The sequence below is a fragment of the Pseudorasbora parva genome, chromosome 17, assembly GCF_024679245.1.
Source record: "Pseudorasbora parva isolate DD20220531a chromosome 17, ASM2467924v1, whole genome shotgun sequence".
NCBI lineage: Eukaryota > Metazoa > Chordata > Actinopteri > Cypriniformes > Gobionidae > Pseudorasbora > Pseudorasbora parva.
The window spans coordinates 39,629,595-39,653,509 of record NC_090188.1 but is presented as its reverse complement, the minus strand read 5'-3'; the positions used below and the strand labels follow the sequence as shown (position 1 = coordinate 39,653,509).

The 23,915-nt window shown below is 37.6% G+C and overlaps 1 protein-coding gene across 9 annotated transcripts in view; it reads left to right on the top strand.

Annotated features, from left to right (window-relative positions):
* The window catches only part of dst (dystonin), a 251,988-nt gene that overhangs the window by 109,244 nt on the left and 118,829 nt on the right, over window positions 1–23,915 (top strand). For all 9 annotated transcript variants that reach the window (XM_067422412.1, XM_067422411.1, XM_067422413.1 and 6 more), the window contains 19 exons: window positions 296–462; window positions 3,667–3,779; window positions 6,664–6,770; window positions 8,541–8,660; window positions 12,553–12,648; window positions 12,735–12,862; window positions 16,262–16,355; window positions 17,129–17,283; window positions 17,373–17,817; window positions 18,852–18,980; window positions 19,106–19,183; window positions 19,271–19,432; window positions 20,088–20,192; window positions 20,766–20,861; window positions 20,951–21,076; window positions 21,200–21,352; window positions 21,431–21,585; window positions 23,031–23,157; window positions 23,249–23,432. In XM_067422412.1, the coding sequence (XP_067278513.1) occupies window positions 296–462; window positions 3,667–3,779; window positions 6,664–6,770; window positions 8,541–8,660; window positions 12,553–12,648; window positions 12,735–12,862; window positions 16,262–16,355; window positions 17,129–17,283; window positions 17,373–17,817; window positions 18,852–18,980; window positions 19,106–19,183; window positions 19,271–19,432; window positions 20,088–20,192; window positions 20,766–20,861; window positions 20,951–21,076; window positions 21,200–21,352; window positions 21,431–21,585; window positions 23,031–23,157; window positions 23,249–23,432 (2,740 nt within the window). The remainder of the gene's footprint in view (window positions 1–295; window positions 463–3,666; window positions 3,780–6,663; window positions 6,771–8,540; window positions 8,661–12,552; window positions 12,649–12,734; window positions 12,863–16,261; window positions 16,356–17,128; window positions 17,284–17,372; window positions 17,818–18,851; window positions 18,981–19,105; window positions 19,184–19,270; window positions 19,433–20,087; window positions 20,193–20,765; window positions 20,862–20,950; window positions 21,077–21,199; window positions 21,353–21,430; window positions 21,586–23,030; window positions 23,158–23,248; window positions 23,433–23,915) is intronic.

Below are 23,915 nucleotides of genomic sequence, written 5' to 3'. Positions count from 1 at the left end.
ATTATAAAGACTGTTGTTCTTAAAGGTGCAGTGTGTAGTATTCATGAGGATCTATCGACAAAAATGCAACATCATATGCATATGCAAACTATTAGATGTGAAGTCATGCACAATTATAAAAATGATAAATTAATAAGGTGTAATTCTGTTATATACTATTGTTTTTAAAACATTGTGTTACCGCATGACCATTTCTTTACAGATTGCTGAATATGACTTGGTTTGAATATGGCTGGGTCTGAATAACACAGGCCCTTAACAATATTAACGAAAGCGTCATCCTTCCTGCCTGCAGATCTCGGAGATCCATGTGACGGGAGAGTCCGAGGACATGACAGCCAAGGAGAGACTTCTGCTGTGGTCCCAGCAGATGACTGAAGGCTACGTAGGTGTCCGCTGCGACAACTTCACTACCTCGTGGAGGGATGGACGACTGTTCAATGCTATTATTCATAAGTACAGGTAATGTCATTTTCCAGAGCATGAATGAATGAATGAGGCATTTATACAGGGAGTGCAGAATTATTAGGCAAGTTGTATTTTTGAGGATTGATTTTATTATTGAACAACAACCATGTTCTCAATGAACACAAAAATCTCATTAATATCAAAGCTGAATATTTTTGGAAGTTTTAGTTTTTAGTTTTAGCTATTTTAGGGGGATATCTGTGTGTGCAGGTGACTATTACTGTGCATAATTATTAGGCAACTTAACAAAAAACAAATTTATACCCATTTCAATTATTTATTTTTACCAGTGAAACCAATGTAACATCTCAACATTCACAAATATACATTTCTGACATTCAAAAACCAAACAAAAACAAATCAGTGACCAATATAGCCACCTTTCTGTGCAAGGACACTCAAAAGCCTGCCATCCATGGATTCTGTCAGTGTTTTGATCTGTTCACCATCAACATTGCATGCAGCAGCAACCACAGCCTCCCAGACACTGTTCAGAGAGGTGTACTGTTTTCCCTCCTTGTAAATCGCACATTTGATGATGGACCACGGGTTCTCAATGCGGTTCAGATCAGGTGAACAAGGAGGCCATATCATTAGATTTTCTTCTTTTATACCCTTTCTTGCCAGCCACGCTGTGGAGTACTTGGACGCGTGTGATGGAGCATTGTCCTGCATGAAAATCATGTTTTTCTTGAAGGATGCAGACTTCTTCCTGTACCACTGCTTGAAGAAGGTGTCTTCCAGAAACTGGCAGTAGGACTGGGAGTTGAGCTTGACTCCATCCTCAACCCGAAAAGGCCCCACAAGCTCATCTTTGATGATACCAGCCCAAACCAGTACTCCACCTCCACCTTGCTGGCGTCTGAGTCGGACTGGAGCTCTCTGGCCTTTACCAATCCAGCCAAGGGCCCATCCATCTGGCCCATCAAGACTCACTCTCATTACATCAGTCCATAAAACCTTAGAAAAATCAGTCTTGAGATATTTCTTGGCCCAGTCTTGACGTTTCATCTTGTGTGTCTTGTTCAGTGGTGGTCGACTTTTTGCCTTTCTTACCTTGGCCATGTCTCACCTTGTGCTTTTGGGCACTCCAGTGATGTTGCAGCTCTGAAATATGGCCAAACTGGTGGCAAGTGGCATCTTGGCAGCTGCACGCTTGACTTTTCTCAGTTCACGGGCAGTTATTTTGCGCATTGGTTTTTCCACACGCTTCTTGCGACCCTGTTGACTATTTTGAATGAAACGCTTGATTGTTCGATGATCACGCTTCAGAAGCTTGGCTTTTTTAAGACTGCTGCATCCCTCTGCAATATATCTCACTATTTTTGACTTTTCTGAGCCTGTCAAGCCCTTCTTTTGACCCATTTTGCCAAAGGAAAGGAAGTTGCCTAATAATTATGCACACCTGATATAGGGTGTTGATGTCATTAGACCACACCCCTTCTCATTACAGAGATGCACATCACCTAATTTGCTTAATTGGTAGTAGGCTTTCCAGCCTATACAGCTTGGAGTAAGACAACATGCATAACGAGGATGATGTGGTCAAAATACTCATTTGCCTAATAATTCTGCACTCCCTGTATAGCGCTCTAATATGTACTACTGTACACCCAAAGCACTTTACACTCATGTCAGGCGTCTCTCCTCAACCTCCACCAGTGTGCAGCTCCACTTGGCATATTCATATCAGTTTTTTTTTATCTGTTTGCTTCTGATTTCATTTTTTAAAGAGTGAGGAAATGACAGAATTTCCGTTTTTCGTGAACTATGTGAAGCCCTCTTACTTGGATTAGACTAAACACAGAGGCTCTGTTTGAAACCCTAGTGGTGCGTCTCGCGGTCTGCTGTCGGCATTGGCAGTAAAAGCAACAATTCACAAGTCTTATTGCTCATAGTACATCAATTCACGTTATTCTATAGGAAAAACAATCTTCTGACATTTTTCTCCATTCAAATCCAGTTACAGATACATTAGTCTTTCATTGGTCTAGACAAGTCCCCTTCATTTATATAGTGCTTTTTACAACACATTGTTTCAAAGCAGCTTTACAGTGATAATAGGACATTAATGGAAGGGAGATTGTTTTGGCTTTTGATTTCGCTCTTCAGCTCAGGCTGGAAACCTGTACATATTTCTGTCCTGCTTCTATTACAAATTTATGGGGGGACCACACTGGCTTATCCACCTGGCACGCTTATTGGCGGGTTTAACACAAAAACGAATAGATAAGCGATAGACTGTTGGTCTGATTGGTTGGAAGAATTTTCCAATTCAGTTATTTAAACTATGCCTGTTTATCACACTTATTGGGCTGTAAAAATGCAGAGAAGATACCCCAGACCAATGTTCAATCTCAATATAAAAAAACAACATAAAACAGGAAGCATGGACATGAACAAAACCCAAACACATAGTGACAGTGTGAGTCCTGGAAATGTACAGATGTGTGTTTGGTTATAGAATGCGTTTGTCATTCCTGTAAAAAAAAAGTATTGTGCGTGAATGTAACTGTATTAGGGACTCAAATCCAGAATTGTCTTCTAAACATACTGTTGTAATATCCTGTTTCACTCTGACATAAAATGTTACATTATGGAAGTATGAGAGTTGTTTTTCCTACACTAATACAGTATGTACAGTAATTATACAGTAAGTATACAGTTATCTCTTATCTCTACTCTTGGAAGGATCTGTTGTGCCTCATAGTCACAATCTGCCCTTTAGAGTTTGATGAAATGTCATTTTACCCAACAGATGCACATATGACCTAGATCCTGAATAATTACTTCTTTGTGCAAAGATATTTCTAGCTATCACTATTCCTGTTAGTCAGGGAAGGTTTGGTAGTGATAATGATCCTTATGAGTGAATCTCAGGAAAGCTGTCAAGAGCATATCTGGGTCATGTTTCACCTCAGAAACCCAGTTTTCCTCAAAGAATATAAAGATTCTTAGCGGTCCTAAAATAGGCTTCATTTGCTCTATGTGTACATGTGAAGTGTTTGACGCTGTCTTGTCACTGATATCCTTCGGGGATTTACACAAACTCGCTGTTACCCCAGGGTCAGTTAGCATAAATGAAAATGCCTGTCACCATCAATCAAACAAATTCTCATTAAAGCAAAATCTTGATGTGTAATACTAAACATTCCTGTCATTGAAAGATCCGATTGTCATAATTTTGTCTTCACACAGGCCTGACCTGGTGGATATGAGCAGAGTTTCAACACAAAGTAGCAGATCAAACTTAGAGCAAGCGTTCGGTGTGGCCGAGCAGCTCGGTGTGGCCCGACTGCTGGACCCAGAGGGTGAGTTTCCACCGTCATAATCCATATTGACCTGAAGGAGCTCATTTGTATCCGGTTATAACACTGTCAGATTGCAAGGTGTCAACTGTTGATGTTTTGGCTGGAGGTCACCGGTGGAACCATTTACCATTATTACATTCATGTTCATGTGGTACTATTATCACAATGCCGCTTGCACAAAAAAAAAAAAAAAAAAAAAACACTTAAAAGTGATTTAAAAGTACTTTAAAAGTAAAATAATACATTAATAAGTCATTGTTAAAGACTGCTCTTATGTGTAAATGTAACAGGTGACAGTCAGAAACTAGGGAGAGCTGGATCCAAATGCAGAGTAAAGCTCTATTCTGGTAATTGTTTCTCACGTGGAAGTCCGTAAAAAATAATGTGCATGCCACCTCAGTGATAACTCGCACATTCGGATGGTGATTTATTCACGAGGAGCGAGTTTTGTGATCCTGCGCACCTGGGAACGCGCTGCTCACGTGCTCAATAACAAGATTGTATGCTGTAAAACAAATGGCATATGCTTGGTATAAGAATAAATGCATATTTAATTTAATAATAGGAAAATAATATCCTAATTATTGTTTCATTATTTAAATCTGTTTAAAAATAGAAAGATATAAGAAGCACATTATAGTTCAAATGTTTTTCTGTCTTGTATTTTATCTCAAAATAAAGGATGTCATTTTATTCCACATGGAAATGAGCAGAAATAAGTTAATTCAGCCTCTTATTTACACGATGATGGTTATTTGAACATATATAATTGCAGCCGTAATAACCCATTTCAAATGTTTACGTGCTTTTATTTTTTATTTTTTGAGTGGAAAATGAAATATATATCTCTTGTAAATATTTGCCAGCATTTTAGTAATAAAAGTGTAGGCTAGATCTTTAAAAGGCATCCAAACTACAGCAAACCCCAGCCATACGGTGGCTTGCGGTGGTCAAAAAGGATATAAACAGTGAATTTTGAAGTGATATATTCTTGAAAACAGTAGGTAATTTGGCTGGGGATTTTTACGCAGGTGGTGGGAGAAAAACACTGACATTCTGGATTCAGACGGCCATAAAATCACTGACTAGCCCCTGTCAATGATGATAATACCTTATGACCCCATGAGAAACAATTACCGTCCGAATAGGGCTTAAGATTTAATGAAAATAAGAGTCAAAACAGGAAACACACGGAGCAGAAATGAGAACACCATATAAACAGCCGTACAAGACAAGACCTGCCAAAGAACTCTGGAAACACTGGGCTTCGGTATGAACCCCTCTGGTATGGTTTGGTAATTTAAGATTTAAAAAAAATGCATTTTCACATCAAAATAATAACTTCATCAGAATGGCATGAAACTTTGGGGACTTTTACAGCACTTGCTTTATGATCAAATTTTTTTTGGGGGGATTTGATTCGAAAAAGCTAAAGGGTCATTAAAAATATACACACTCACCATATGACAGGGAAATATGAAAATTATGAAAATACAAAGCTATTTTTTTGGGTGTACAAGTCTGCAAATCAGCCACAATGCAGACAAAAAGTACACAGTAGTGAAGGGGTGAAACAAAAACATCAAGAGTACAAAACACACACAAATATACTCTTATACACACACACGCACACACAAATATACTCTTACACACACACACACACACACACACACACACACACACACACACACACACACACACACACACACACACACACACACACACACACACACACACACACACACACACACACACACACACACTTTTTGTGGTCATATTTATAAATTATTTACTGTTTACATTTTAAAAAATAATAATTAAATTTTTTAAGGGGCATCCCTGTCGCTTATACTCTTTACTCTTGGACACGGGTTTTGGTTGGAGTAGTTTGTCTGCAAATTACATAAAAACAACAACAATAATAATCATATTTATTAATAATAATCTTTGTTCCTCTCAACTCCACTGTCCAGCGGAGCTATACGTGATTTGCGCTTCGCATTTCTAAACGTCTCTCATAAATTTCTGCCTCCTTGTAAACATGTCTGATATTATCGTAATATAAATGTGTCTGCGATAAGATCAGGAGGTTTGAGATTTGCCCCACATTACCTGATAATCTGGGCCGAACATCAGAGCCGACTATGGTCCTGGACAAGATTTTCTCAGATTGTCAGGAATGGAAATCAGAAATGCATCAGCCTAAACTCCCATTGTCTCTGCTTTCTAATAAACCTAGAATTGTAGACTATGAATATTCCTGGGAAACTGAAAAATAGTAGGTTATTACTTACAGTAGGTTATTCTATTGTAAGTCACTTTGGATAAAAGTGAATATAAATGTAGATAGTTACATGATCTTAAAAACACACATGCCAGGTTTGACAGTAATCATTAGAGAAGTATTTCACTCTTATTACGCCAAAGTTTCCTCACTGTAAACAGTAATGTTACCCAGCATTTCAAAACAATGATGTTTCTTTTGGTGAAGTGTGAGAGATGTGTGAGAGATGTGACCGATGAGCTGCTAGTTAACACAACTCTCCCAGATTTCTGAAGTGACCCGTCATTGGTTGATGTTTGTCTGATGAGCACAGCAGGTCACCAGAGCGATGAATCTGAGCTGCGTCTGAATGTCAGATATTTCACCTTGCAGTTTCACGGGGTTTCATGGTCATTGGTAAAACAACACTGGGATCTAAGAATAGTATTCAGTGCCCAATGGCCTGAGCAGAATAAACATTGCATCCAACACGTAATAGAAACCGCTTGTCTGTAGTGAATTGTTCAGAAAAGGGAAGGTGACATCAATGATTAATGCAAAACTCTTCAGTGGTTTGTAAAGTAGCGTTCTAACTTAGCCAATGTTTGTCCTTTCGAGCAGATGTCGACGTGTCGTCTCCGGATGAGAAGTCGGTCATTACTTACGTTTCTACATTATACGATGTCTTCCCGAAGGTACCGGAAGGTATGGAGGGCATCGGTGCAAATGTAAGTACAAGCACATATTTATAACAGAACTACCCATGTGAAAGTATTACACTTCAGAACGCTTTTAATAAGAGTACTTATTACAAAAATAAGTGGAAACTGAATGTAAAATGTATTGTAATGTTTTCAGACTCTTAATTACATGTTAATTAAGTGAATTATAGGTACACTTTATATTAAATGCAATTAGCTGAACTTTAGAATGATTTTTAAACTTACTTAAGTGGGACTATATGTCATTTCTAATGGTGTCAAATCGATAAATCGCAATTAGTCATATTCAAAATAAAAGCTTGTTTACATAATGCATGTGTGTACTGTCTAATTATTATAATTATTATGTATATATAGAAACACACACACACACGCACGCGCACACACACACACACACACACACACACACACACACACACACACACACACACACACACACACACACACACACACACACACACACACACACACACACACACACACACACACACACACACACACACACACACACACACACACACACAGGTTTTAATTTATATATAATATAAATGTTATAAGTATATATACTATAGCCTACTGTATATACATGCATGTGTGTGTATTCAATTATACATACTAATTATACACAATACATATACATATATTATGTAAACACAAACTTTTATTTTGGATGTGATTAATCACGATTATTCGATTTGACAGCACTCGTTTCATAAATACTGAATGTATTGACAAGCATTTAAGCAAACTAAAACTTTAATGTCATTTCTATTGAAACTTGTATGTCATGTATTTAAAAATGTTTGATTGCACATTTGTAATGACGCTGCAATTTAGTACATTTGAAGTATATTAACTATAAATGTAATATTGAATAGCACTATACGGTTTAATCATACTATTGTACATTATGTGTGCTTTAGTGTTATCTTCTTTAAAGCATGACAAAAGATTATTAAAACTTTTTTTAAAATGTACTTTTGTGACATTATTACAAAATGCACTTTTTAAAATTGTACATAAGCTGCCTTTTATTTCCTTGGTATAAACTGCAAGTATATATTTTTTTAAATATACTTTTAATATTTGAATTGCAGTACAAGTGCACATTGAAAACAATTAAGCACACTTCTTTTTCTGAAGTGTTTGATTTAATTGAAATCACTATGAATATAAATTTCCTGAAATGGACCTTCTGTGTTCAGTGCAAGTTGAATGTGATCTGTCTGTTCGCTGTTGGCTCTATAGTATAAAGCATATCTTGTCATTGCCTTTATCTCCGAACCTCCTGTCTGTGACTGAAACAGAAATATGCTCATTTCAGCCACGACTCTTCTCTGAGGACACTCAGACTGATAAAAATCTCAAGGATGATAGTAGCTACCTAGTTTTCCATCTGGGTGGGCTGGTGAATTAGTCTTGGTGTCTACATTTGTTTTATTACATAAGCATTCCATGTTTCTTGGAGGGTTTTGATGCCTGTTATGCAGGGAATTGAACTGAGTTGGCTTTTAAGGAATCTGTTGATTCTTTGGAGTCATTCCCAGAACACAGTCACATTAACCTTGAATCCAACATGCTTGCAATTCTCAAATAAATGAGCAAATGAATGCAATATGATGGAAATACTTTTATTAAGCCAAGAAGTGACTATAAACTATAATACTATAAACTCATATTGCTGGAAGTATGGCTGTGTTTGCATTTCATGGAATTGCAGTGAGATATAGACCTTGATCAAAAGACTAAAGATGCTTGATGTTGGTTCTGAAACAGGATGTGGATATTAAATGGGTGGAATACCAGAACATGGTGATGTACCTCAGCCAGTGGATCAAACACAACGTGACTGTTATGTCAGACAGAAATTTCCCCAGCAATCCTGCAGAACTTAAGGTGAGATGCCTCTTGGTTTTATTGTGCTTTTAGGAATTTATATACTTTCAAAACTGACTACTCAGGGGTGTGTTTCCCAAATACATCGTTAGCCAACTGTGGTTGCAAGTTCTGTCGTTATCAACATAGTTCAACCAGTCGGTGTTTCCCGAAACCATCGTTCCAACGAACAATCGCAAACCGCGGCGCAAACTTGCGTGGTTGCAACGACAGCTCTCGACCTGTGGTTAGGAGCCGTTTCTTGTTTGCATGACTTATCTTGAGCAAAATAAGCAAGCTGACATTCAGTGCAAATTATATATTTTATTTCAAATGCAACCCCAAATCAGAAAAAGTTGGGACAGTTTGGAAAACACAAATAAAAAAAAGAAATGAGATATTTCTAAATTTACTTTGACTTGTATTTCATTGCAGACAATATGAACACAAAATATTTCATGTCATTTGTAAATATGCATCCTTTCCTGTCATTCAGACCTGCAACACATTTCAAAAAAAGTTGGGACAGGAGCAATTTAGGGCTAGTTATGAGGTAAAAGGGTTAAATAATGATGTGATTTGAAACAGGTGATGTCAACAGGTGATTGAAATTATGATTTGGTACAAAAGCAGCATCCAAGAAAGATCTAATCCTTTAGGAGCAAAGATGGGCAGAGGATCGCCAGTTTGCCAACAAATACGTGAGAAAATTATTGAAATGTTTAAAAACAATGTTCCTCAAAGAAAGATAGGAAGAGATTTGGATATTTCACATTCAACAGTGCATAACATAATTACAAGATTCAAGGAATCTGGAGGAATTTCAGTGCGTAAAGGACAAGGCCGTAAGCCTAAGCTGAACAACCTTGATCTCCGATCCCTCAGGCGGCACTGCATCAAGAATCGTCATTCATCTATAAGCGATATCACCACATGGGCTCAGGACTACTTTGGCAAACCTTTGACAAAGTACCACAATACGTAGTTACATCCACAAATGCCAGTTAAAACTGTACTGTGCCAAAAGGAAGCCTTATGTTAACAGTGTTCAGAAGCGCCGTCGACTTCTCTGGGCTCGGAAGCATCTGGGATGGACCATCACACAGTGGAAATGTGTACTGTGGTCAGATGAATCAGTATTTCAGGTATTTTTTGGGAGGAATGGACGCTGTGTGCTCCGGACCAAAGAAGAAAAGGATCATCCAGACTGTTACCAGCAACAAGTCCAAAAGCCAGGGTCTGTCATGGTATGGGGTTGTGTCAGTGCCCTTGGCAAAGGTAACTTGCACTTCTGTGAAGGCACCATTAATGCTGAAAAGTACATAGAGATTTTGGAGCATAATATGCTGCCTTCAAGAAGATATCTTTTCCAGGGACGTCCATGCATATTTCAACAAGACAATGCAAAACCACATTCTGCACACATTACAAAGTCCTGGCTGCGGAGGAAGAGGGTACGGGTACTTGACTGGCCTGCCTGCAGTCCCGACCTGTCTCCAATAGAGAATGTGTGGCGCATTTTGAAGCGCAAAATGCGACAACGAAGACCCCGTACTGTTGCCCACCTTAAGACTTGTTTGCAGGAAGAATGGGACAAAATTACACCTGAAACACTTCATCACTTGGTGTCTTCAGTCCCTAAACGTCTTTTAAGTGTTGTGAAAAGGAATGGCAACATTACAAAGTGGTAAATGCTTTACTGTCCCAACTTTTTTTGAAATGTGTTGCAGGTCTGAATGACAGGAAAGGATGCATATTTACAAATGACATGACGTTGACCAGACAAAACATGAAATATTTTGTGTTCATATTGTCTGCAATGAAATACAAGTCAAAGTAATTTTAGAAATCACTTCTTTTTTATTTTATTTGCACATTCCATACTGTCCCAACTTTTTCTGATTTGGGGTTGTACTTACAAATGTCATTTATATCTTTTAGTTTGTGAAGAGATTTTAAGCCCCCTTTTTTGAGGTGCTGATGTGTACGTGATTTAGTACGAAAGAACTATCAACATCAAGAAAATGATTGAATCAGGAAATGAAGCTAAATAAGTGAGAAAATAAGAATTAGTCCTTAGATGCCATGTCCATAATTTATAGCAAAAAAATCTAGCATGAATTCGATCTCAAAATAATTCATTAGTAGAAGTTATTACTCCACCACCTGCATGTCATTAACCAACGTGGTTAAACGACAGATTTGCGAAACAGTCGTGACTAGTTAGTTGATTTCTTCAACGATGCACCGTACTATGTTAGTTCAGCAGTGAGGAACGTCATTGTACGGGAAACGCACATCTGTGTGCTTCCTGTAAATGGAAGCCCATTTCCATCACATTAAAAAAGCACATCATAAATATGCCATAAAAAGTGGAAATAATGATTTAAAAAAGTCAAAATAGTGAAGGTAATTTTGACCTTTTTCTCAAAATTATGACTTATGTCATATTCATGTCAATATTATATATATTTGTTTTTATGTCAATGTTATGAATAATCATGTCACAACCAGTGTCGGGGGTAGTGGCACATTACAAGTTACATGAATGAAAAAAGTAATCAGATTACTTTTTCAAATAACTAGTAAAGTAACACATTACTTTTTTAAATAAGTAATGTTTTCCCATTTATTGACTGACAGCTCTCCTGTCCTCATGTTGAGAGAAATCAGGAAAAAGTACGGAAGCATCGTGTGTAATTATAGACTAAGGGTTTGTTTGACCTGCTATCTAATCTACAGGCATTGCCAGGCATTACATTTGTCAAAATTGTTATTTTTTATTATTATTTTTGTTATTACATAACAAACAAGCAAGCTCAGGTGAGAAAACAGTAAAGCAAAAGTAACGTAACAAATTACTTTACATAAATAGTAATGAAGTAACACATTTTGTTTCTTTTTTAGATGGCAATAAAATATTGTAATGCATTAATTTTAATAGTAACTTTTCCCAACACTGGTGACAATTATGACTTTGTGTGTCACAATGTCTCATAATTATAATGTAGCATTTCATAATTTTGACTATGAGAGTCAACTTTTTAATTATAATTTTGACCTGATATGTCCAAATTATACTCGGTAGTTAATAATTTCACTTTTTTAGTCATAATTATGTGATAATTATCAATTGGTATGTCACATCTATGACTTAAGTCGAATTTATGACATACTTAATCACAATTGAGACTTTTAATGTCATAATTTCAATTTCTATGTCATAATATTGGCTTAGTATGGCATAATTCGATTTTTCATCTCATATATACGATTTACCAAAGCATGATTTCCCCCCCCATGAGCTTCCATATCTGAATGCCTAGTTTTTTGGAATGAAATCATGAAAGTCATGAAAATGCTATGATGCAAAATAAATAAATAAATAAATAAATAATAAATTGTCCTCAAAACAGACCTCATTCTCTTTATGCAAAATATACAGTAATGTCCTATTTCTTTTTTTAATTATTTAGAAACGAGAACTCTACATGTTTTGAGGTGAACCATTCTTAGGCCGTTTTTACATTTTGATTTATGAAATTGCGGATATATTTAAAGTAATAATTTTTCAGAAATTAGAAATTTGATGGCATGTATTTTCAGAGATCAGCAGCTGCTATCTCGCTAAAATTAAACATCGCTTAGTGTATTGGAGCCTGAAGCAAATGTCCTGCCCTTGCACAGAGGATTTACACGGCAAAGAGGTAGCGTCCCACACAAACTAATAAAGACCGGAGGAGCAGCTCCATCTTCTCCTAGAGCAGACGCATAGAGTACAGGTGTTCTGCAGTGCCAGAAGAAAAGAGAACATACCCAGTGGATTGTGGGTGATACCACAATCCACTGGGTATGTTCTCTTTTCTTCTGGCCATGTGCTTTTTGTCTTAACTAACTGTTTTTAACTCCACAGGCACTTTATACTCAGTATCAACAGTTTAAAGAGAATGAAATACCACCGAAAGAGAACGAAAAGACCAAAATCAAGCATCTCTACAAAATGCTAGAGGTTTGTATCTTTGGTTTCTTTTACATTTACAGCCCTTGACACGCATGTAGGGGGTGTCTTTATCTCTGCTGTGTGTCGGGATGTAGGTGTGGATGGAGTTCGGTCGCATCCAGCTCCCTCAAGGTTGCCATCCTAATGACGTGGAGAAGGAATGGGGCAAGCTGATCGTGGCCATGCTGGAGAGAGAGAAGAGCCTGAGGCCTGAAGTGGACAGGTATGAGAGGCAGCCGGCATGATTTACGCACGCTATCTCTTCATCGCTATTTCTTAATGAAGAATATGGGCGTGGATGACATGCATTCCTCTGAGGAGTTCACTTGATGTTTTTGATCATTTTTTATTATATCACACTAGCAACAATACGAATTTTGACATTTGAGAGATTTTTTTGGAACGTGTTGTACCGTTTATCCATTTATAAGGGTCAACTCTTTTGTGATATCTTATATATAAAATATGTACTATTTTTATATGGGTGATTCTTATTGCCATAATTTTGATGGTGATATAAAGTTAAACAACATGATAAATAATCAATCAATGATTTTGAATAGCTGTTAAGTGTCCTCAAGACTTTTAGACCTGGGTGTATTCTGCTTTATTGCGAAGTCGTGTCCACACAGTTTTCAAATGATCGGCTCTGTCCCAAATTTCGCCGCTGCGTCCTCACAGGGCCTGTGAGTTCAACACATGTGCAGAGCTATAATATATCCTCTACCAGACGTCAGAGGGCAGCACTAAGTCGTGTCATTTTGCTTGCAAAGTTTAGCTCAAGAACCTAAACACAACGGATCAACTGTCGAGAAGAAGACCGTTGCGAAGCGCGCATCAGTGCAGGCTCGGCAAGTGTGCATTGAGGGCACATATCAACCGCAAAGGGGGCGCTCACGAGCACTTAAAGGGACAGTTCACCCAAAAATGGCCTTACCCCCAGGGCATCCAAGATATAGGTCACTTTGTTTCTTCAGTTGAACACAAATAAAGATTTTTAACTCCAACCGTTGCAGTCTGTAAGTCATATAATGCATATCAATGGTAACACATGAGAGCTATGAGAGTAAAAAAACATAGACATACGAATCCTTATTAAACCCTGCGGCTCGTGACGACACATTGATGTCTTAAGACAAAAAAAAGGTATAATTTTTAACACCACTATGTCCAACAGCCTTTAGCGTGCGATCACTTCCGGTGTGTGAGGTCTGTACACGATCTGGCCTAGAAGTGATCCCTTTAACATGCGCACACGGCAGCCATTGTAAGACCACAAGACAGAAAGTGCATATGAAGCGTGTCATTTGGGACTGAGCCTGTGTTGTTTTGTATTGCTTTTGTATCGCTTGTTTTGTAAAAGAAGTTGTTATAGTCATGCTAGCCAATGAGTTGAATCAACTCATCCACAACAACTACATAAAGGTATCCACTAACTAGAGTCTGCCCGATATGGGGGGCCGATGCCGATATTAGGACGTAAAAAAGACAGTAAAAAACTTTAAGTTAAGAGATCAAGGTTGGGCGTGTTAGCATGTTCCAGATACTTTGACTTTATTAAAATGTTAAAATGCTGCAGCAAAGATGGCAGATTTCAAATCTGGTAAGCCCTGCAACAGCCAACTACCTGCCACTGAAGGCCTTCTCCAGATATTGCAGATATTGTCCAGCCTGCTGTTACATTTACATTTAATCATTTAGCAGACGCTTTTATCCAAAGCGACTCACTGTTAGTCATTCCCTTGTAAAGTGTAAACACTGCCGTGCTGTCAAATCATTGCTCTGTTTGTTTGAGCATCATAACCAGCTCGAAATAGCAACCAATGGTGGAGTTTGGGGCGGGACCATCTGTTCCTCTGACCTGTGGAGATGGAGGGAGTGTTCAGTATATCTAACAGTCATTCATAGGCCTATTCATAATACATGAGCAGAAGGGTGTTCTGCCAATCTTTCATAAATCATTCTCAGCCATTATTTGTGTAATTTTATATATACAGTATATATACATTTTTTTTGAATGAAGTCTCTACTCTCTTCTGCTCACCAAGGCTAATAAAGTAAATAAAGATAAAGATATAAAAAAATAAATAATATCAAAAATAAAGTAAAAACAGTAATATTGTGAAATATTATTATGGTTTGTGAATATATGTGAATATATAGTAAAGTGTAGTTTATTACTGTGATCAAAGCTAGATTTATCATCATTACTCCAGTCTTCAGTATCACACGATCCTTCACTAATCATTCTCATATGAGGATTTACTCAAAAAAAAACAAAAAAACATTTATGATTATCATTATTGTTGAAAACAGTGGTGCTGCTTCATTTTTTGTGGAAACACAATCCATTTTTCTGGATTCTTTGATGAATAGAAATTCAATGAACAGCTTTTATTTGCAATTAAAAAAGCATTTTTTAAATAGGAATATTTTCTAACATTATAAAACTGTCACTTTTGATTGATTTAATGCATCCTTAGTGAATAAAACTGTTAATTTTTTATGTTTTTTTATTCTTACCACACATGTTTAGATGGTATCATTGTTTCCACAAAAATATGAAGCAGCCAAAACTGTTTTCAACATTGATAATAATCATAAATGTCTCTTAAGTGGAAAATCATCATATTAGAATGATTTCTGAAGGATCAAGTGAAACTGAAGACTAAAACTTCACAGGAATAAATAACATAGTGCATATATTTACATAGAAAACAGATATTCATAAATGACAATAATATTTCACAACATTCCTGTTTTTACTGTATTTCTGATTAAATAAATGCAGCCTTAGTGAGCATAAGAAACTTCTTTCAAAAACATAATTTTTTTTGACAACTACTGTATATTTCATATTTTTTATTATATTGCCATGTAGTGCTGTTGTGCACCAGCTATTAGTTTTGTTTTATGTACAGATATGACTTTCACACCTGTACAATTCAAAGCCATATTACTCATAATATTTACGTGAAAACATGATGTTGGAAATCACCTGAAAAAATACGGAAATCACTTTTAATATTTATTATTGCTTTTATTAATGCGTGATTATATAACAGCAGCCATAAATGGTGTAAAATGGTTAAAGGATTGAAGGGACTGTGAAGGCATGTGGTGTCTAGTGCGGCACACCCATGCCTCTCACAGTCTGAACCTGCGCTGGATCATCTGTCTTCCATCAAGTGTTTCACCTGGGGCTAATGTTCCTGTGGGCTGGCTCTTCTGCCACTGCTACGAGCCTATAAATATCAGTGGCTGGAAGCGGGCGCCGTCAGAAGGGTTGTAGATGGCCGGTGGGGTGTCTGCTGCTGACGGAGGGGTGGGAAACACCATTCTCTGGGCCGGCCAAACACATTGTTAGTCTGTTATGATGCACAGCAACCTGGTGTACTGCAGTAGCACCTCATCCGTGAGTGACAGCACTCTAACCAGCCTGGGCTCCGCCGAAAACCTGCTCTCCGGAGCACACGAGCCTCTGTCCAGCACCCCGCTTTACCTCAATAACAGCTCTGTGTATGGACCCAGGTGAGGGAGACGTGCGCGCTTCAGGGGGAGGCGAATATCAGCGCTAAACCTGCCCTGACGTTTGACTCTGTCTGTCTTCTTTTTCTCATAGACTTGAAATGCTCCAGCAGATTGCAAACAGAGTTCAGCGAGACTGCATAGCCGGAGAGGACAAATTAGCGCTCGCACGGACGGCTCTTCAGTCGGTGAGTTCAGACCGCTTTCCTTATTAATTGGTCATATTACAAAATATTAGCGAATTGGCTAAATGCATAAATGTCCTGATTTCCATTAATTATCATATACCTCTAGTTAGGCCAGTGGAGCAAAATCTTAACATGTTACACAATTGTACAAATTTATATTTATTATTTAATGATATATATATAAATATAATCAGTATTTTTTAATTTTTTAAAGAGTCTCTTCTGCTCATTATTTGATAAAAAATGCAGTAAAAACTAATATTGTTAAATATTATTACATATTTTAGCAGCTTTTTTCTGTGAATATATAGTAAAATGTAATTTATTCCTGTATTCAAAACTGAATTTATCATCATTACTCCAGTCTTCAGTGTCACATGACCCTTCAGAAACATTTCTGATTATGAATTTATAGATTATATAGAAAACAGTTGTGCTGCTTCATATTTTTGTGGAACCCCTAATAATTTTTTTATTTGATGCTTAGAAAGTTCAGTGAACAGCATTTATTTGCATTAATTAAAGCATTTATAATATTTCTAACATTCTAAAACCATCACTTTTGATCAATTTAATGCATCCTTGATAAATAAATGTATTATCTTACCTAAAATGTTTGAATGGTATCATTGTTTCGACAAAAAATGTTTATTAGCCCAAAAAATAAAATAAAAATAAATAAATACACATTATGTACATTTACAGTGGCAAAGGTATGTCGTTTATGATTTTCTTAATATGGAAATCTGAAATCAAATGAATATCTCCTGTAGGATGCCAAACGTTTGGAGTCAGGAATCCAGTTCCAGAATGAAGCCGAGATCGCCGGTTATCTTCTGGAGTGTGAGAATCTCCTGAGGCAGCAGGTGGTGGATATTCAGCTTCTGCTGGATGGGAAATTCTACTTGGCTGATCAGCTCGTTCAAAGGTCAGAAAGTGAACCGATCAACCTCATTATTACTGATAATTCTCAAAATGAGCTTTAGAAACAGCGGCGCTCTCTGTGATGCTCCTCAGGGTGTCGAAGCTCCGTGACGACCTGTTGGCTTTGAGAACCGAGTGCTCCACCGTCTACAGTAAAGGACGCACGCTGACCTCAGAACAGACCAAGATGATGATCTCCGGCATCACGCAGAGTTTGAACTCCGGCTTTTCCCAAAGCTTCAACGCCGGACTGTCTCCTGCCCTCTCTCACGGAGGCCTGGTCAGTACGGGCGGCAGCTCTGCGTTGACCCCAGCCATGACCCCCGGCATGCAGCCCGCCTCGGTCCAGGCGTACCTCACCACCGGCGGAGGAGGAGGAGGAGGAGGAGGCATGGAGCCCGCGGTCCTTCAGCAGCTCAAACACATGCAGATCCGCAAGCCCATGCTCAAATCCTCATTCGTGGATCCTAACTTGACTGAGGATGAGGTTAATATGAAGTTTGTGCAGGATCTACTGAACTGGGTTGAGGAAATGCAGGTGTGTGGAAGACTTCAAATAACCATTACAAATAATCATTCTCAAAGGGTTAGTTCACACCAAGGCAAGAACGATAAAAATGTAAAATCGGCCTTAATATAAAAAGAATAATAACGACAATATCGTGGAATTACTGTTTGAACAATTTTTTTGACAGCCAATCAGAATCCATTCTGCTTTAAAGAGCTTGAGCATTTAAAGCGACAGGTGCCAAAAGTGCAGCTTGTGCTTATAATAAACAGAACAATATCGTGCATTTGTGTGAACACTAATTAGCTATCATTATAGTTATCCCGCTAGGTGTGTATATGCATTTAATCAGTATTTTTTTGTCATTTTGTCAATTTTGCTAGACATGTGTTTTCTACACTGTTTCAATGATTTGAGTGATGCATGATGCAAACAAAACCTGAGAAATTTTACTAGATTTATTAGAGAACTTTTAAGAGGCGGATGCTTAAAATATGTCTCTAATTTGCCTATAGAATAAGAAAAATAAAGGTTATTCAAAATGTCATTAATATTGAAAATTCAAGCCAGATTTACTAACAGCTTCTATCAGTGCAAACCCTCTTTCTGTCAAGATTTACTAAAGGCACGTTATTGCATTTGCATTTGTAGGAGTTTCCCTTTCAGACGCAGTATTTATGGGAGGAGAGGATTTAAATGAGTCATGTGATGTGATTTACTGCTGTTTGCCCCATTGTTTGATGCTCATAAATGCACGTCCACTTTGCACTTGTGCTATGTGCTCTGCTATGTGAATTGGCACTGCTATTGCTAGATTGTGTTGGTCATTATGGAAAGGTGTTCTTTAATGTGTACATTAAATCACCAGCAGAACTCTACACATCAACAATATTATGGAATTTCGCTCTCGCACTAATTTCCCCCGTTTAGTAAATCTGACCCTTATTGTCTTTAAAAAGACATTAAAATTAGCTTGAAAAGCAAAACTGTGTAATTATGTTTATATATTTTAACTGTAAAGCCAGGCAGCAGAGGTGATTAACAGATCTTTTTGTCTCTGAAAGGTTCAGCTTGATCAAGCGGAATGGGGATCGGATCTACCGAGCGTTGAAACAAATTTAGGGAATCATAAAGATTTCCACAAAGCCATCGAAGAATTCCAGATGAGCATCAAAGAAGCCAGAATGAGTGAGGTATGGCAGATCATTACACATTTAGACATTTCATCAAAAGTCATTAAAACCCATATGACTTTCTGTGGAAAATTTTGTTGTAAACTATAACTTGAAATGTTGTGTGTGACCCGTGTCCCCCACAGATTCAGATGACCCAGCCATCGAAGCAGAGCTACTCTGAGAAGCTGCAGAAGTTAGAAAGCCAGTACAGGAGGCTGCTGGTAAATGAGCTCTGTGAAGATCTGCCTTTGGGTCCCGCCGTCTGTAAGAAGTGTGTGTCTGAGTTTCTGTGCGTTCGTGTTTTGCAGAAATGCTCTGGTGAGAGGCAGAAACACCTGGACAGCCTGTATGACTTTGTGTCCCGCGCCACTCAGGAGCTGATCTGGCTCAATGAGAAGGAGGAAGAGGAAGTGGCTTTCGACTGGAGTGAACGAAACAGTAACATTTCGAGGAAGAGGGATTATCATGCAGTAAGTCTATGGCAAGCCACTTTAACATTTAATCCTTAACTTAATCCTTAATTTTCATGCCACTAGTACTTATTATTTAGATGCCAGTATCTATTGTATTAAGTAGTGCTTATTATTTAGATAGTAGTACCTTTTTTAAAAGATACTTGTAGTTATTCATTAGATAGTAGTGCTTATCCTTTAGGTACTAGTACCTTTTTAAAAGATACTTGTTATTCATAAGATACTAGTGCCTATTAAATTGGTACCAGTACTTAATTATTAGATACTAGTGCTTATTCATTAGTTACTAGTCCTATTATTTAGGTACTTGTACTTATTTATTAGATACTATACTAGTACATATTCAATAGATTTTATTACCTATCAAATAGATGCTACTACTTATTCAATAGATAATAGTACTTATTTATTACACACTAGTGTCTTTTTATATTGTAGCTGGTAACTTTCTTATCTTACTAGTCACAACTGGTTTTTTACTCATCTTATGTTATGACTAGTCAGAATGGCCACTGTATATGGCAAGCTGTATTAACATGTAATCAAACTTAAAATGAACTAGTATCTATTGAATACATACTTATATCTAGTAAGAGTTAATAGCTTGATATTTGTGGCAGGAAAGTCTTGATATGCCCGCGTCTTTCCACAGGATCTCATGAGAGAACTGGATGACAAGGAAGAGGTGATCAAGTCAGTGCAGGAGAAGGCAGAGAGCCTCCTGCTAGAGAACCATCCTGCCAGACTGACTATCGAGGTACAGCCGACTGATGCACGCCACATTCTCTTAATGGCAATTTAAAAACACATTTGTTTTCTTAAGCGGAACACAAATGGAGGAGTTTAGCAGAATGCTCACACTGTTCTTTTCCATCTATGTTCCCTCTAACTGTATGGAAACATTTTGTTACTATTTTTATTATATTTTACCGTTCTAAAATAAAATAAAATAAATTAAAATAAAATAAAATAAAATAAAATGAAATGAAATGAAATGAAATGAAATGAATGTTCTCTCTAGCTGTACAGAAACATTTCATTAATATTTTTATTTTAAAATTTTAAAATAAAATAAAATAATATTACATTGTAAAATTAGTTACTCTAACTGTATGGACACATTTTATTACTATACATTTTTTATTCTATTTTACCATTCCCAAAAATAAAAATAAATAAAAATAACATTAAATAAAGTACAATTTAAAAAATAATAATAACAACAAGTAAAAAAAAAAAAGAAAACTGTAAGGAAACATTTTATTGACATTTAGTTTTTTGTTTTACCATTCCGTGATGGTAATGCATATATGTTGTGTCTGTGGGACAGGCATACCGAGCAGCCATGCAGACTCAGTGGAGCTGGATCCTGCAGCTCTGTCACTGTGTGGAACAACATCTGAAAGACAACGCCGTCTACTTCGACGTGAGTTACACCGCTAGTTCTAGCGTTGCAGATTTTCATGAAGTGTGACAGTTCATGTTCATACAGGTATGCCGTTTCTCTCCATATAGTTTTTCAGCGATGCCAAAGAGTCATTGGATTACCTTAAGAGCCTCCAAGACGCCATCCACAGGAAGTACAGCTGCGACCGAACCAGCAGTTTACATCGGCTGGAGGATCTAATTCAGGAGTCCATGGTTAGTCAGCTTCCACACAATAAATTCTTGCAATTATTTGGGGAGTGTTAAATGTCTTCAGGTTCTCATCCCTGTCCATTAACGTGTCATGACTGAGGCCGGATCGGTGTTTCCTCTTCACAGGATGAGAAAGAACAGCTACTGAAATACAGCAGCACTGTGGGTGGGTTAGTGGGCCGGGCAAAGGCCGTTGTTCAGCTCAAGGCTCGCAACCCAGAGAATCCCATCAGAACTTCCATCCCCGTCAAATCCATCTGTGACTACCGCCAGATAGAGGTACGTCACCACGCCACAACTGCTGCCGCCCAAGTTAACTGCTTTTTATTATTCAGTTTGTGACCCGTCTCTCCTCAGATCACCATCGGCAAAGAAGATGAATGTGTTCTAGTGAGTAACTCTCACAGGGCAAAGTGGAAAGTGATCAGTCCGTCTGGAAATGAGGCCATGGTACCTTCGGTCTGCTTTAGTGTTCCTCCACCCAACAAGGAGGCCGTTGAAATGGGAAGCAGGTGAGGGTATTCTGGGAATTCATTTAATTGCAAAATGGAAGTAGTGACAGATCGTTTTGGCCAAATTGTGATTTACATCTGAGTATAACAGATTATTGGAAAAGGTCGTAGAGCGACAACTTAGTTTTATGCCCTGGTTGTTGATTGGATGATGGGATGTGGGCGTGACACTCAAAAGCTTGCAGGCGCAGAGTTTAAGCTCACTCAGTGATTGGAGAATGCTGCACACGTCAACAGAGTAAAGTCGGACGTTTTTTACTGGAATATCCAATTCTGACATTTGGATTAAACTTGGTCCTTTTTAAATATGAACCATATACATGCAGTATGTATCATCTCAGTATCATCGTCGTAAATTAGTTAAATAAAGTCCTAAATGAACGTAAAGAGTTAAATATAACATAAAAATGTGTGTCAGTTCCGTACTGTGCATCAGCTCTTAAAGTGAAAGTAGCCTAATAAATCTGCTGTCTGTCATTAATGATAACCAAAGAACAAAAGACAAAGAGAAAATTACTCACTGCTCTTGACTGAGAAAACACTATTGTGCTGTTATTTTGCTGTTTGAGCAAATGAGGACACAAAAAATATATTTAATATATTCTTTCATTCACCGCTATCAAAGTTAATCTAACTATGATGACTTCTGCTCTGAGAAACCCAGAAATGTGAAAAGGGTCTATTAATCATATACCAAATAAAAGTTTGTGTTTACATAATATATATATATATATATATATATATATATATATATATATATCTCAATATATTGTTCTATATGAAGTAGGCACAGTGATTCTCACATCAGTTTGAATCAAAAACTAATTAGTCACACCCATTAGTCAAAGTCTTATAGACACATATCTATTGTGTGTTTTGTGGCCTTAATTCAGTACTTTGTATTTTTTTTCAAAAACCACACTTAAACGCTATTCTCTCAAAAATGCAAGCATGCCCATACATGTTGCTCTCGTATTATAGTAGCCCAGTTTGTGCTGAACACAGTCTAATTACACTTTTGCCATTAATGTGTTTATGAGCAACTGAACAAAGCACAAATGTCAGAGACACTTCAACACTTCTTAAGGGCCCCAAAACAGATCAGACTTCAGAGGGTTAAATATGTACATGTATGTGTGTATTCAAATATACATAATCATAGACTTGACAAAGACAAAACTTTTATTTTGGTTGTGATTAATCATTTGACAGCCCTAATATATATTAAAGACTTTATTGTTAGGTGCTATCACAATTAATTACAGAAAATTGTGTGAATATATATATTTTTAATTGGTTGACAGCACTAGTTAAAATATGGTAAAATACAGTCATTGTTTAAACAAAGGTGATCTCTATATGTGTCATGTATCCCGTTCATCTAAATGGTAGTTGCTCACATTGAATATAACATATTATACTGTTCTCTCTCTCTCACTCATCAGGATTGAGCAGCTGTATCAGAATGTTCTGGCTCTGTGGCATCACTCGCACATCAACATGAAGAGCGTAGTGTCCTGGCACTATTTGATGACTGACATCCGTGCCATCCGCAAAAGCACCGTTGCCTCGGTACAGATCTTCAGTTAGCGTGACCCTTGAGACTACAGTTATGTTTTAAAACCTAGTGAGTTTAAAGCGCAATGTTAATTCCCCTCCCTAGATCAAGACACTATTGCCAGGTGATCATGAGCAGGTGCTCAGCAGCCTGCAGTCCCACTTTGAGGACTTCCTGAGGGACAGCGACGAATCGGATGTGTTCACGGTGGCCGATTGTGCCCAGCTGGAAAAGGAGGTTCTGGCTTGTAAGGAGTACTACGAGGAACTCCTCAAATCTGCAGAGAGAGGCAAGTTACTGTACACACACACACACACAGTCGTGCATCTTCAAAGACAGTGGCCATATCAGGAAACATCAGCGATTGTTAGTAGTGAAATGCGGGGGAATAGTTGGACTAAATGTTTGAATTAGCAGTGACTGGTGCCACCAGACGTATAACATGCGTTCATTAGAAACACATGCTCTCCTAAGCCTATTAAGTAGAATGTTAATCATATAAGGAATGATGTTTTATCCATGCACAAATCTCCTCATCAACATTAGAAACTAGAGAGCAAGGCCCCTATCATACACCTGGCGCAAGGTGACGCCATACGCGTATTTTCAGCCTGAAGCAGTTCTCATTTTCACGTCCAGCTATGTGCCTATAGGCGGATACATAATGCTCTGCTCATCACACACACATTTTCAACTATTAAAACTAAAAGGATAGATGCCTACATGTCATAATGGATAGTCATTGCACGTATCAGATTTACCTATTGGCTGT